The sequence below is a fragment of the Liolophura sinensis genome, chromosome 6 (genome assembly GCF_032854445.1).
Source record: "Liolophura sinensis isolate JHLJ2023 chromosome 6, CUHK_Ljap_v2, whole genome shotgun sequence".
Taxonomy (NCBI): Eukaryota; Metazoa; Mollusca; class Polyplacophora; order Chitonida; family Chitonidae; genus Liolophura; species Liolophura sinensis.
In genome coordinates, this window is record NC_088300.1 from 16,141,222 (window position 1) to 16,155,181 (window position 13,960).

The following is a 13,960-nucleotide window of genomic DNA, read 5'->3' on the forward strand; positions in this document are numbered from 1 at the left end:
AATTACATGTACCTACAAAGCAACAATTATATATGAACTCAAATACCAAGTTCTAAGAAGAAAAAAAAAAAAACATCTGGTTCATTAAACAAAGCCATGGCTTTTCAAACTGTATGAAGTTAACACTAAAATTTGGTGTAACACTAGTATATGGTGTCCTGTGTTTCATAAAATGAAAAATGTATGAAGTTACCGTGTATTGTGTGGCGATAGAGGCCTGGGCCTGGGTTTCAGTGTCTCTCTGGCCTGGGATATCTCTGAGCTTGCTCGCAGCCTCATCTCTTGATACTCTTCAAGTAGTTTCTCGGAGTCATGAGCTAGGTGCTGATGTTGATGATCCATCATTTTACCTTCAGCTCTTTGCTTCATTACTGCATTTGCAGTTGCAGACATTTCTCTGTTACTCCTAGCACTAAAGGACACGCCGTTTGAAACACTTGGGACATCAAAATTGTACAAATAATCTGAAATCCTGAATTCTGGACTCACTTCTCTGCTACTGGAATAGTCTAATCCAGAAGAGAAGGATCGGAAAGAGGAATTGAGAGAACGTGGAGTCCAGTGGGTATCAGAAGAGAATGATCTTTCCTGCCTCTCCATCTCATCTTCTGCCACAGCTCTCACGAGTTGTTTACGCAGGGTCACCAGATAATCTTTGTGATCTCTTGGACTCATGATGAGGGAGGTCTCAGAAGATGCTGCAGCCAGCTCCAAATCTGCCGACTGATAAGTGGTGTTTGGTGAGCACTTTACCTGGGAGTGCTTGTAGGGGCTCAAACTACGCGTTCTTCCAAACTCATTTTGCTCCCTCATTCGCTCCAGCTTGAAAGCTTCGATTTCTGCCTTTCTTCTCATCTGCGTGATGTCGCTGTTCCTTGTCCTTGTTCGACCTCGGCCTCTGCCCTGTATTCTCTCCATCCTATCCATGCAACTAGCAATAGTCTTCTTGGACTTGGCCAGGTCCTCTTTGTATCGTAGGATGTAATCTTCTGTAATCACATCCTGTTGGTGATTTTCTGATTCAGCCACTGCTGCACCATCTCCTCCATCAGCATCCCAAGTTTCTTCAATAGACGCCAAGATTAGGTCCGTCTGTCCAATACAATAATTCAGCTTCGCCTCTAACAGTTCAATGGTCAAACTGGACGGCAGGTAATTCAAAGACAGAAGTTCTAGGATTTCGACTCGTTCTTGTTGAAGCCTCTCCAGTTCATCTTGCATGCTGATTGGATCTGTGTCACTACCTTCGACACATTTACTGTGTAGAGACCCTGATAATGGCTTTGTGTCCTTGTGACCGTTAACAATGTCAAAGTCAGTCTGGGTGAACTCATCAGAACTGTTTAGGATATGTCTCACTGATTTGTCAGTTGATATGCTCCGGTCTTCGCTGTAGTTTTTCAGTTGTGCCTGATTGCTGTCATTCACTAGATTACGCTGTGGAGATGTGATGAAATCCTGACCTTGTGCAGAGCTTTTATTTCTGTTATTTTTCCTCTGCTCAGAGTATGTGTTTACCTTGACTGCAGGTTCACTTGGATGCAAAACGTGGACTTCAGAGCTCTGTTGTCTGACTTCAGGACGATTCTGGTCCGATTCCTTCTTTGGCAGAGAATGACCTCTGTCCTCATAACCATGTCTTCCATTAACAGACCTGCACTCCTCTGCCTTCTTGATGGTGTCAACATTGTCCTTATGGCTTTCTGAGAATGATAAATTTTGAGCTTGGGAACTTCCTCCTCCAGAGGGAAATGTTGTTTCCAGGTGTTGAATTTTAATGGGTATGGCCCTTTCATTAACAGCAGGCCTATGATCTACCTGTCCTGAAACAACATTTATCTCTGGCATCCTGTCAGTTGATATTGCCCTTTCATTAACAGCAGGCCTATGATCTACCTGTCTTGAAACAACATTTATCTCTGGCATCCCATCAATTGATTCCCCATCTGTAGTCACTGATGTAGTTGTTGATGAGGTTTTATCCCTGCATACTCGAGTTGCTACCAGTCCCTGTGAGGAGTCTCCAACAAAAGAGGGAGCCTCATTTGAGTTATCTTTCAACACAATTTCAGCAATTGGTGCTCCTGGTTCACCACACCCCATATTCAAAACAAGCTTTACTTCTCTGTCCCTATCCACACTATTGATGACAGTAATGTGCCTGGGCTTTGGTGTGTCACCTTGGAGTTGGGAGGCTCTGGTTTGGGAGACTTGAGAGGATGGTGAAAATGTAGGGATTGCTGGCAATTGCATGGGAGTATCCATGGAGCTTGGTGGGGATGGAGAGGGACGTGGTGTGAGCTGCTCCTCTTCCAGTAAAGGCAGAGGTGTTCTTGCAGGCCTTTTACGCAGGGCCTCTTGTCTAGCTTCTCTGGCAGATCTAGCTCTCCTCAGCAAACTCATCATTCTGTCATGCTCGTCTCTCAAACTCTGAATATCGGTGCTGATGTCCAGATCAGGAATGTCATCCACTATAAACTCACTTGACAACAATGAGCCGGTGAGATTAAAGGAGGAGTTTGGTGAGAAAAGATCTACTCCTTCATCAGTCTGAACAGACATGTCAATAGTGAAATCAAGTTTTGACTGTTCTGGTTCTCTGGCTGCTTCTGCTTGTGTCTGTACTGCTGTGTTCGCAATTTCAGTTCCCACGGTTTGGGTACCTGAGAGAACGGACGCCACAGTGTCTGTCTGGGTTGATTCATTCAAAACAGTCTGTGTTGTGGAATCAACCGATGATACCATTGAATCTACTTTATCAGAGTGATCCTCAGTGTCACTTGTTTGTATTGAAGTATCTTTGATCTTGACCGTTTTAGACAGACTTTCCACCTGTGCTGCATCTTTGGGTGTAATGGGAGATTCATGATCTGGGATTCTTTCACTAAGATTTCTCAGCAGGCTGTTAGTTTCCAGCATTAAATCTGACAATCCCCTCCAGTCAGATTCCTCCGTCTGAGTATCTGAAATAGTGTATTCTTTAACTGGACTACTCTCCTTTGTATCCTCTTCAAAAGATTCAGACTGAATCCCTCTGGAAACCAACTTTGATCTCTTCTTCCTGTGTGTGGATGTGCTTCGATCCATCTTTGGCAAAGTAGCATGAAATTCTAGAGAACTGGATATGTTCTGGTTCTGATGGTGGGAGGGTGTGATGTGTTCTTTGCTCTCAACAGGCTCAGAGACTGCAGGAATGTCTTCCATCAAGAAAGCAGAATGCCTGCGTCCTGATTTACTCAGCTTGCTTGGAGATACTCCACGAGTCACAACTCTGACCTCATCATGGTCATCAACAGCTGTACTATAGCACAACTGTTCTTCAATTGTCGGTGAGTAATCTTCCTCTGGAGGCTTGCTGGGGAAGATGTTTTCTATTTCTGGCGAAGGTGACTTCATTGTGTTTCTTAAAATACCACATGAAGAGTGTGGTCGCCTCACATCTTCTCTGGAATACTTCGGTAAATTGTCATCAGAAACGGTCCTCTCAGAAAGTGGTAACATAGAGTCATCAATTCCATACTTATGTCTCAGGGGTGGATCACCAGATTCTGATTCATCGTCAGCAGAAGCCATTTCAGAATCATCGTGATAGCTTCCTTCTGTTTGGACACTCCTATTGTGCTGTTCAGCTGGTCCAATGAACACCCAAGTAATACTATCATTGGATAAGGCTCTGCCATCAGAATCTTTTATGTAATCTCCATCGTCTACAGACTGTGATCTTTCGGGCAGATTTACTTGATGTCTATCTGTGTCTGATGTAGCTACAGAGAGAGATCTTCCTCTTACTCTATAACCTAAGTCCTCAGCACCAGATGAATCAGATTCAGGTTCAACAGTGACTCCTGTCCGACCAATCACTGTCTGATCAAGAAGCTGAGAGCTGTGGGTTGCCCAGTCATCAGGAAACTCAGTCACCTTACGGTTTCTGTTTACCCAGTCCTGGTCAGAGAGTTGGCCATCCAAGTCCAAGGTACTGCTGGATTCAGTCAAACTATCAGCTTTAGTCCCTCTAGGTGAAAGATCCAGCTCCGTCACACTTTCTGGTTTGACCATATTGTCAGTGTCAACCACTGATGGGTGAGTTATAACATTGTTGACACACGAGGACATGAGACTGGAATCTGCCCTCCAAGCTGGTGAAAATTCACCAGGATGTCGATTATTCAAAATCCAGTTATGGTCTAGAAGCTGGCAGCTTTTTCCTATACCTTCATCAGATGAGGTACTAGCTGGTGTTTCTACCCCTGTGTTTTCAGTATTAAGTTGATGATGTTTCTCTTCTTGCATGGTATCATCATTGTACTCTGGAACAACACCACTTCTCCCTGTCACATTTTGCCCAATCAGATGGGAGCTGTTTGTTATCCATGGTTCAGCACTGTCTCTAGAGACCCTATTTCGAGCTATCCAGTCTTTGTCTTTTCCTTGTGCATCTGAATCTGTCAACTCATCTTCTGATGCTAGTGATGACCTCTTATGTCCTGACGTCCTACCATCATCGTGGCCTCCATTAAGATAATTTGCACTGTCTGTCACAGGCAAACCTTCAAGGTCACTGTCTATGTCTGAACTTTCAGCGACAACCCCAGTTCTGCCTAACACTTTTTGAGAGAGCAGCTGTGAACTTGATGTTGTCCAGTTTTCTGGGAGATCTCTTGGAGCACGATGCATCGACACCCATTCCCGGTCAGAGTCTTGGTGGTTTGATGAATCCGTCTGATATTCATCTTTATCTGGGCCTTGCTGATCTTTATCTGGGCCTTGCTGACTTTGATCAAATTGTGCATGCTCATCCTGCAGCTCTTGGTCTTTCAATGGGCACATTTGACTTGTGCCTGGTAAATTATCCAAAACATGACCATCAAAGCTATTAAAAATACTGGGACCTCCTTTGGAAACATTGGAAACTTCAGGCACTGTGGAGATAGTCACTGGGATACCTTCCAGATCACCGCCTATGCCTGAACTGTCAGCTACAACACCAGTCCTGCCTAACACTTCTTGAGAGAGCAGCTGTGAACTTGATGTCGTCCAGTCTTCTGGAAGATCTCTTGGAGCACGATGCCTTGACACCCATTCCCGGTCAGAGTCTTGGTTGCTGAATGAACCCATGTGATATTCATCTTTATCTGGATCTTGCCGACTTGAACCGAACCCTGTACTCCCATCCTGTAATCCATTGTCTTTGATAGGGTGAATGTGTCTGGAGTGTGGTAAGCTATCTAAAACATAATCACCAGATTCATTATCTGCACTGCTATCTCCTTTGTCAGCATTGGAAAATCGGACTGCCTTTGCTTCAGATTCAGATAAAGTCATGGATCTTGGAGTGTACCAGTCAGCAACAGCCATATCCCGAGGTCTGAATTCTGCAATCTGAGCATGATCCTTCCCAGGAGTGTCATACTCCACACCTCTGGCACAAGGCAGCTGGCTGTGATTGCTTCCGCCATGCACATAATTGTTCTGATTAGCTTTAAAACTTTTCAATCTTTTATCTCCTCCCTGAGGGATAGGTTTGCTGCTGACATATGGGTCATTTGAACTTTGGCCAACTCCAGTCCTTCCCACAATTGTCTGTGAGATGGGCTGGGAACTATGAGTGACCCAACTTCCAGGAATCTCTCTTTCTGGTCTGTTTCGGTTAATCCAGTCAGCGTCTTCAACTTGATCATTACAGGGTCCTTGTAAATGTCTTGAATCACCATTGGGGTAATAATCTTTTTTGTCGTGTTGCTCTATGTCTGGTACAGTTTTGCTCTCGTCACACGGGTTCACTGAACTGGAATTTACTCCCATTCTATGGGATTCATCTAGGGAGCTGTAACCAGGTATCTGTATACTATTTCCTTGTGGACCCATCCTTGTGGAGTCAACTGTAGTTCCACCTAACAGTATATGTGAAATAGGCTGAGAACTTTTGGTGTTCCAGCTGTCAGGAATGGGTGCTTGTGGTCGATTTCTGTTGATCCAATCAGAGTCTTCACTTTGATCAATATATCCATCTTGTTTAAAAGGATGTCCTTGCGAATAATCAGTTGACCTGCTAGGTGCATTTCTTTCTTCCTGAATGTTCTGTTCCCCAGGAAAATGACCTACAGAACCTACACTGATTCCAGTTCTGCCAGACACAGATTGTGAAATGGGCATAGAACTTAATGTATTCCAACTGTCGTGAATTTCTACTTGTGACCTGTTTTGGTTGATCCAGGCTGCATCCTCTCTCTGATCTTTATATCTTGTGTCTGGTCTAGATAATGGATATTCTTTTTGTCCCCCAACGGTTTCTTTGTTTTGAACTATAGGCTGGTGATATCTAGCATCAAAATCTTTGTCAGCTTGAATTTCGTTAGCAGCAGATAACTTGGTCGTGCCTGGTTGAATGCCATATCCAGGGACATCGCCAGAAATTCCTTGTGGATTCATCAAACTAGCACCATCAGGATGAGTTGAGCTGTTGTGCAAATGTCCTTCATTAATTTTCCGCTCGTTTGGTAAATGTCCTGTTGCATTACTGCTTACACCAGTTCGGCCAGACACAGTTGGTGAGAAAGACTGAGAACTTACAGTATTCCAGCTATCCAAAGTGTCTGCTTGTGACCTGTTCCTGTTGATCCAGTCTGCATCATGAGCTTGACCATCATACATATTGTCTGGTGTTGGTAATGCATCTTTTTTCACCCCAGATGCTGTTGTTTTGTTTGTGACTGCAGGCTGGTGAAATCTGCCATCAACATTTTTCCCAGCTGAATGGGAGAGAGCTGAATTAACAGAAACTTTGCCGTTCACTTTCTGAGACACAACTTGGCCACTGAATGTTTGCCAAGGCTCCATATCTCCTTGGCTTCTATGTCTTAAAATCCAGTCCTGATCAAGGTTTTGGTCATTTGGCACTTGGGATGTTGGCACAACCTTGATTGTGTTTTCATCTTCACTCAAATACGTGCTCTGAGGCAAGGGTGGTGAGTGGTTCTGCTGGTACCTTACATCAAATAAGGGAACAAGCTGAAGTAAACCTGTCGGTGGACTGCGCAACAAACGAGGGGATGTCATGCGAATGAGACTTGAGGACTGTCTTCCAGCATACTCATTTCCTGCTAAAATCATGGCCACTTTGATCGCCTGATCCACACGATCTAAATCAGGATCAGAGTCTGAATCATGGTAACTGAAATTGTGATGTGGCAGTTGAAACCTGATATTTTCAAGCTCAGAGTCACTGGAGCTAGAGTCGTAGTTCGATGCTTTTCTATAACTCGTCTTTCCTGGACGCCTGCTTGGTGATTTGCTCAATGGCCTAGCGCTGGCAGTATTGTGCTTGGCTGGTACTGGTTTGCTGTCAACTCCAGTTGTTTCATTTAAATCAGATTGAGTCAACGTGATGGGCTTAAGTTCTGTATAATTGTCTTTAACTTGAGGAAAATTATTGTAAGTCTGTGGATTTTGAGTAATGCCCTGGGAAGACTGATAATCATGCTGTTCTGTTAAATACCATGGGCTCCTACCAGCATTAACAGTTTTATTTGGTGATTCATGGGTATTCTGAACACTACCTGATGTGACTTCAGGCACATGTCGGAAGGAGCCTCCAGACTCATTCTGTTGTTCTGTTGAAACCCACTGGCTCCTTGCAACATCAACAGTTGTGAATGGTAAGCTGGGAGTATTATCAATGATACCATATGACCTTTCTTGTGCATGTTGGGTAAAACGATCCTGCTCTTCCGGTGAAACCCTAGAACTGCTTCTGACATGGTCAGTGCCATATGACATTTGTGAGGTATGTCCAACAACACCAAGTGAGTTTTGTGGTACAGGTGTACGTCCTGTAGTCGACCTGAGGCCATGTGTAATGCCATCCTCCAATGAACCACCGATGACATCAGTTCTATATGGTATTGGCCAGGTATATCCAATAAAATCAGGTGAGCTTTGTGGTAAATATTGTGTGGAGTCCCGCTGCAAGTTGAAGCCACTTGTAAGATTATCCTCTTTTGGTGTAGCCAATGAACCACCGATGACATCAGTTCTATATGGTATTGGCCAGGTATATCCAATAAAATCAGGTGAGCTTTGTGGTAAATATTGTGTGGAGTCCCGCTGCAAGTTGAGGCCACTTGTAAGATTATCCTGTTTTGGTGTAGCCAATGAACCACTGGTGACATCAGTTCTATATGGTATTGCTGAGGCATATCCAGTAATACTAGGTGAGCTCTGTGGTACATATGGTGAGAAGCTTTGTGGCAAGCCAAGGCCATGAGTAACATGATCTTGTTCTGTTAAAGCCCTTGAACCAATGTTAACATCACTGGCTCTAGATGAGATCTGTGGTGTATATCCAACAGCACCAAGTGAGTTTTGTCGTACAAGTTGCATGGAGTCTCTAGGAAAGACGATGCCACAGGTAATAAGATCTTGCTTTTCTGCTGAAAACGAGCCACTGGCGACACTATCTGTTTTATCTGGTACTTCTGATGCATCAACAATGTCTTTGTGATATTGTGGCATGTACTGAGGAAGACCTACAGATGTGCCGAGCCCATGAATTTGGTACGAGGTTCTCAAGTCATTTGCTGGTTGTTCAAGACCCACTCCAGACTGAGTATTTTCAGCCTCAACTTGTCCTCTAATAATACCCTTTCTCTTGAATGGACTTTCACAGAGACCATCATGAAGCTGACCCTCACATCCAGAATCCATGAAGTCCCTCAGTGACTGAAGCACAGATCCTTCTTCATAATTTATTCCTTGGATATCAGTATTGGAAAATCCTGGTGTACTTCTATCCTTATTCCTCTGTTGCCTTGTAAGATCACTGTTGTTCAGTGCCACATTCTCTGTGCCATGGGATCTGACATTTGACGAGCTTGACTCTTGAAACATGTTCACAGGAGCTGATGTTGTCAGAAGACTACTCTGTGGGAATGATTCAGTCCTCTGCGCTGTTCCTACACTTGAGGATAAGGCTTGATCTCCTTGCTCCATGAATAACTGTAATGACCTGAGAACAGAACCATCCTCAGGGATGATGTAAACAGTTTGTCCAGTTGTACCACTGTGCTTACTTTCCTCAGATTTTGTGCTAAGAACCAGGTTTGGTTTGTTTCCTTTGTTTTCTTGTCTGAGATGTTTTTTCACAATGTAATTGCCATCTGATACTAATTCCTCAGTAGAGGGATTTAATGCTGTATTCGTAAGTTCATCAGAAGACAAACATTGAATTCTCGGTTTTGGCAAAGCTTGGTAAGTGCCTGAAGACTCAACATCTCTGTCATCATCTGATTCACTAGACTGAGATGAAGCTTCTTCTGCTGATGAAAACACTGTGAATAACCTGTTCATTGTCAGTTGTCCATTTGAATGACTGTTGGTGTCAGGTATGAAAGTACTGCAAGAGTTGACACCTGAAATGGACAGTTCTCCACAATCCCCATCCATTTGCCCACTCTTCATGGCATCCTCGTCTTTAGGGAGATTACATATACTATCTATCTCTACTCCCAAATAGGATTTATGCCTTGATCTTCGATTTTCAACTTTATCATCACTAGTTGGGGTGTCTCTCATGGACTTGGTGTATGGATGTTTTTGTCTATGAGGCCCTGTGAATCTTTGTTTAACATGTCCTTCCTTCTTCAATCCAGAAGACCTTTCCTTCTTTCTACAAGAATCACCATTTGGGATAAAGTTGTTCTGCACTGATTGGTTATTCTTTGAACGTTCAAAACTGGCCCCATGACTACTTTCTTGTTGATCTCCAGCTCCTTTCACCACTCTACAGGATGTTTCAGTTGCTGGTGTCAGATTCTGATCAGACCTGCATGGATGAAACATGGCTTTAAACATGGGTTGGAGGCCTACTTTCTGCACAGGAGGGTTGCTCTGAAGTTCTACACCTTTCTGCTGTGGGTTACTCCGTCTGGATTCGTCAGACTTATTAAGGGGCAGACTTTCATCTAATGGAATAGGTAAGCTGTCAAACAATCTGCCACACCCAGAAAAGGTACTACCCAGGTTTGAGTTACCTGATTCTTCAGACTGGAAAACTGAAGATCCCAGAGCTGAATCTGGAGTTGTGGGTGACAGAGGACCTCTACTTCTCTCTTTAAAGCTGACAAGGTAATCAGCATCGGCGTCAATTTCTTCTGAATTCAGATCAGTTTTAAGGGGATACAAACTTTTTGTTTCACCCACCATGCCCAACGCAGTATCTGATCTTGACTTACTAGAGTCTGGTTCTGGCCTACTGGACAGGTTTTTAACTGACTGTCCTTCTGTCCTTTCTAGCCCAACCTGAACAGTGTAGGTGTCTGGGACTGAGAGCTGAGCAAGGTCGTGCGGGAATAATACTTTCTTCAATGATGCTACATTTCTCTCAGTGTCAAACGTCCTACTGCTTTTTGGTGACAGAACTGTGGTTTCTCCATCAGTGTAGTCCGAGCTGATGGCAGAGTCACTCACTCGACCCACATGCTTTTCCAGCTTGGCAATTCTCTTCTCCAGTTCCCTTCGTACCATTTGGTGGTCCACAGATGCTGCTATGGGAACTTCAGTGGTTAATACAATATCATCATTACCCTTCACCTTCAAAACAACATCTTTCTTTCTTTCAGAAATCACCGGTCCTATTGAAGATGGAGAATCCTCTTTGTTTTTAACTATAATCTCAATTGGCTTGGATTCATTTTTGGGTTGTGGACATGTCTCTTTGTACATCTGTGATTCATTAGTGTTGTCTGTATCCTCACTCTGCTTGGCCTCATTACCAATCGTATCTTGGGTACTATCTGTCTTACTCGCTCTGAATTCAGTATCAGCGCACAATTCTTCTGCTTTTCCGTGACTTTGTGAGCTTGGCTTGTTGATGTCTTCATCTTGTAAGACCTCTGTAATAGAGGTTTCTGTTTGGTTACAAGTTTCTGTCCACATCTTGACACCATTCTCTGCCTGAGACTCAGGAAAACTGCCACAAGCTAATGTTGTGTGCATTGGAATGCTCTGCCTTTCAGATATCTGTACTTTTGTTATCTGAACTTGTGCCTTAGGCTGGAAACATGCACGTTCTGGCACATGTTCTACTCTTTCTATCTGAATGTATGGCAGTCCATCAATGTACACCAGTTGCGAACCAAAAATATTTTCCATCTGGTGCTCGAAGGCAGTAGTTCCATCAGGCGATCTCTTAGAGCTTCTGTGTGCTGAGGAGTCAATCACATCCCCAGAAACATCTGCTTTACACACAAGGTTTACATGATCTTTTGTATCTGCTTGCTGAGACAAGGAAATTGGTTCTGTGTGATCTGAGTTAAAAGATGTTTTACTATATCGTGAACTCTTTTCAGGCAGCGGGAAGGCCAGGTTTTCAGCTGCCTTTAACGCCTTTACCATATTTTCCAGGGTTTGGTGTAGCTCTGTGGAAGCAATCTGGAGTACAGCACCCGTGTTATCACTATGTTTCACATGTGAACTGTCTATAGGACGGAAATTCAAATATGATTGTCCATTCACAACCACTATAGATGGGCTAACATTTTTCATATCTTTACTGTCAGTTAAGTCAGTGTTAACACAGAGTTCACTTGACACAGCCTCATCTTCTTTCATATAGTTAATGGAAGGCACATCAGATGTTTCATGTTTGGTAAGACTATCCACACTGGTATCACAGCTGTACCCAGAGGCTTCTTCAGCGGACTCTGGTTTGGAGTCTGTCCACTGAAGTTGTCTGGTAATGTTTTCGTTGACTGTCAGGCCTAGTGGCTTCATGGAAGGTGTTGATTGAAGACTGTTCTTGCCAGCTGCAGGTGAAGAGGTGGTGCCAATAGCCGCATGACACAGGCTGTGTAGAACAGGACTGACACTGTCTGTAGATAAAGATGTCTGTAGCAGGTTAGAACTGACTGGAATGAGAATTTGTTTGCCACTCTGTACTAACTGGTCTAGGGACAAACTGCTGGATGAGGTCTTGGATGGGTCCACTCCACCAACATATATCACAGGTCGTGCTTTACTTCTGTCTGTTGTTCCACTGTAACTATTTTCACTTGGTTCATCTGCCATCAATACTGGCAGGTACAACTGTGAGTTACAGGACTTTGTGTGATTTTCAGAACTGTGTGAATCTTCAACTTGATTAACAATGACGTCAGGTTCTGGCAATGCGTTGACAAATTCCACAAGGCCTTTAATATGGGCTGAACCTTCAGGGTCAGATTCACCCAGTAACATTGGCATTGTCATTCCGGATAATTCTGCTTCTCCTCCCTTTGGAATCACACTGACATTCATATCCCCTTCCTCAGAACATTCTGGGTCTAACCCATGCACAGATGGATGTCCTTGAATGATATCAGGAGTAGATGTCCCACTGACTTCTGCTGATTGTATGCTCAGTCCACTGTCTTGCTCTTTGTTGGATGTTCTTTTATCTCTGGAGAGAGTTTCCATGGTGTGTTTAACTGATTCAGCGAGAGAAGCGGGCAGTGGTTCACTTTCAGTGTTCTTTGTAATATCTCCTTCTCCGGAAGATTTGTCACATTTGATATAGCTGTTGGTATTCTCATCCTTAAATGTTTTCTCAACTGAACTTTCTCTGCTAACATTTCCTCCATCACTGACTTGACTGTAATGAGAGTTATAAGATGATAGGTAACCATGTTCTGTAACATGGGCGTCGCCAGAGGTGTGATTATCAGGCATCTTAAAGAGCACCTGCTCTGTGTGAGTGGTGTGTATCTTGTCCTCTCTATGGGTACGACTTGTCTCTGTCAGGGTGATATCTATAGATTCTGGGAAATCATGTAAGCTGTTGTCAACAGTATAAACCACGGCCTTTTTTGGAACGGTGTATTCAACTGGCCGTAAACCAGCTGTGTTGTACTCAGTCCTTTGAACATTGTACACAACATTAAGTTCATCTCTATGAATCACAAAGTTGTATTTCTTATCCTCAGCAGCTCTGCTACCTCCATCATTGTCATCTGTGTGACCGTCAAATGTCATCACGTTTGTCACAGATCGAGATAAACGACTCAGTTTTGATTTGAGTAGGCTGGATTGACCATCAGGTGGTTCAGATTTTCCCCTCACTGATGCAGAATCTCGGAAGGATGGCTTATGGATTTCTGGAGAACTTGACCAGCTTGTCATTGGAGGTAAAACTTTCTCTTGTGAGCTGATGTTATTTTTGGGCACAGAATCAGCCCGATCTCCGCTTCTGTCCATACTTGATCTTCTGGAGTTTAGAGCATGAGTGAGGTGTTGTATAGAATTGGCAATAGTGGCTATCTCCTGGACAGCACTCTCTGAGGTGACCACCGTGCTCATGTCTGGATTGCTCAGGATTCTGTTGTCTGAGTAGGTGAGAGAATCATCTGAGTAAACACCGTCACTGTCAGATGTGACATACTCCTCAGAGCTCATCGCTTTACTCTTCTTCACAGGTGTATCTTGGGCTTTGGTCTGGGGACGTCGACGACGTTTGGATGCAGACCCTGGTCTGGAAGACGGCTTAGAACAAGGCTCTGCAACAATATGACAATCTGTGAAAGGTCTTGACTTTACTTACAAAAGCTAGTGACAAAACTACAGCCAAAGCAAGCAAGAAGACAATACCTATGTGATGTGAATATCAGAACACAAATGTTGAATTTAGCACAGTTTTAGAAAACTATCTGACAGTAACATTATATGTGTAGTTATTATTAAAATTAAGACTGCAACCTACAGAGAAACTCCAGGGCAGAGACCACAGTGTGGTAGCTGGCCATTGGTCACACACATTATAAACCAGGGTAATAGAACTGAACAAGTCACATTTGTATATTTTTGCTTTGTTATTTTCTTCCATCTAACGTGTCACATATGGAACTGCCACAATACAACATATATGTACCATGAGTGTAGTGAACCTGAGTCTCCAGAATACCTCTCCAGAAAACCTCAATATTCTCTAATG

The 13,960-nt window shown here is 43.5% G+C and overlaps 1 protein-coding gene across 1 annotated transcript in view; it reads right to left on the minus strand.

The window, feature by feature from the left end:
* The window catches only part of LOC135468784 (uncharacterized), a 59,625-nt gene that overhangs the window by 3,524 nt on the left and 42,141 nt on the right, over nucleotides 1-13,960 (minus strand). The window contains exon 26 of the mRNA XM_064747206.1: nucleotides 194-13,526. Within this exon, the coding sequence (XP_064603276.1) occupies nucleotides 194-13,526 (13,333 nt within the window). The remainder of the gene's footprint in view (nucleotides 1-193; nucleotides 13,527-13,960) is intronic.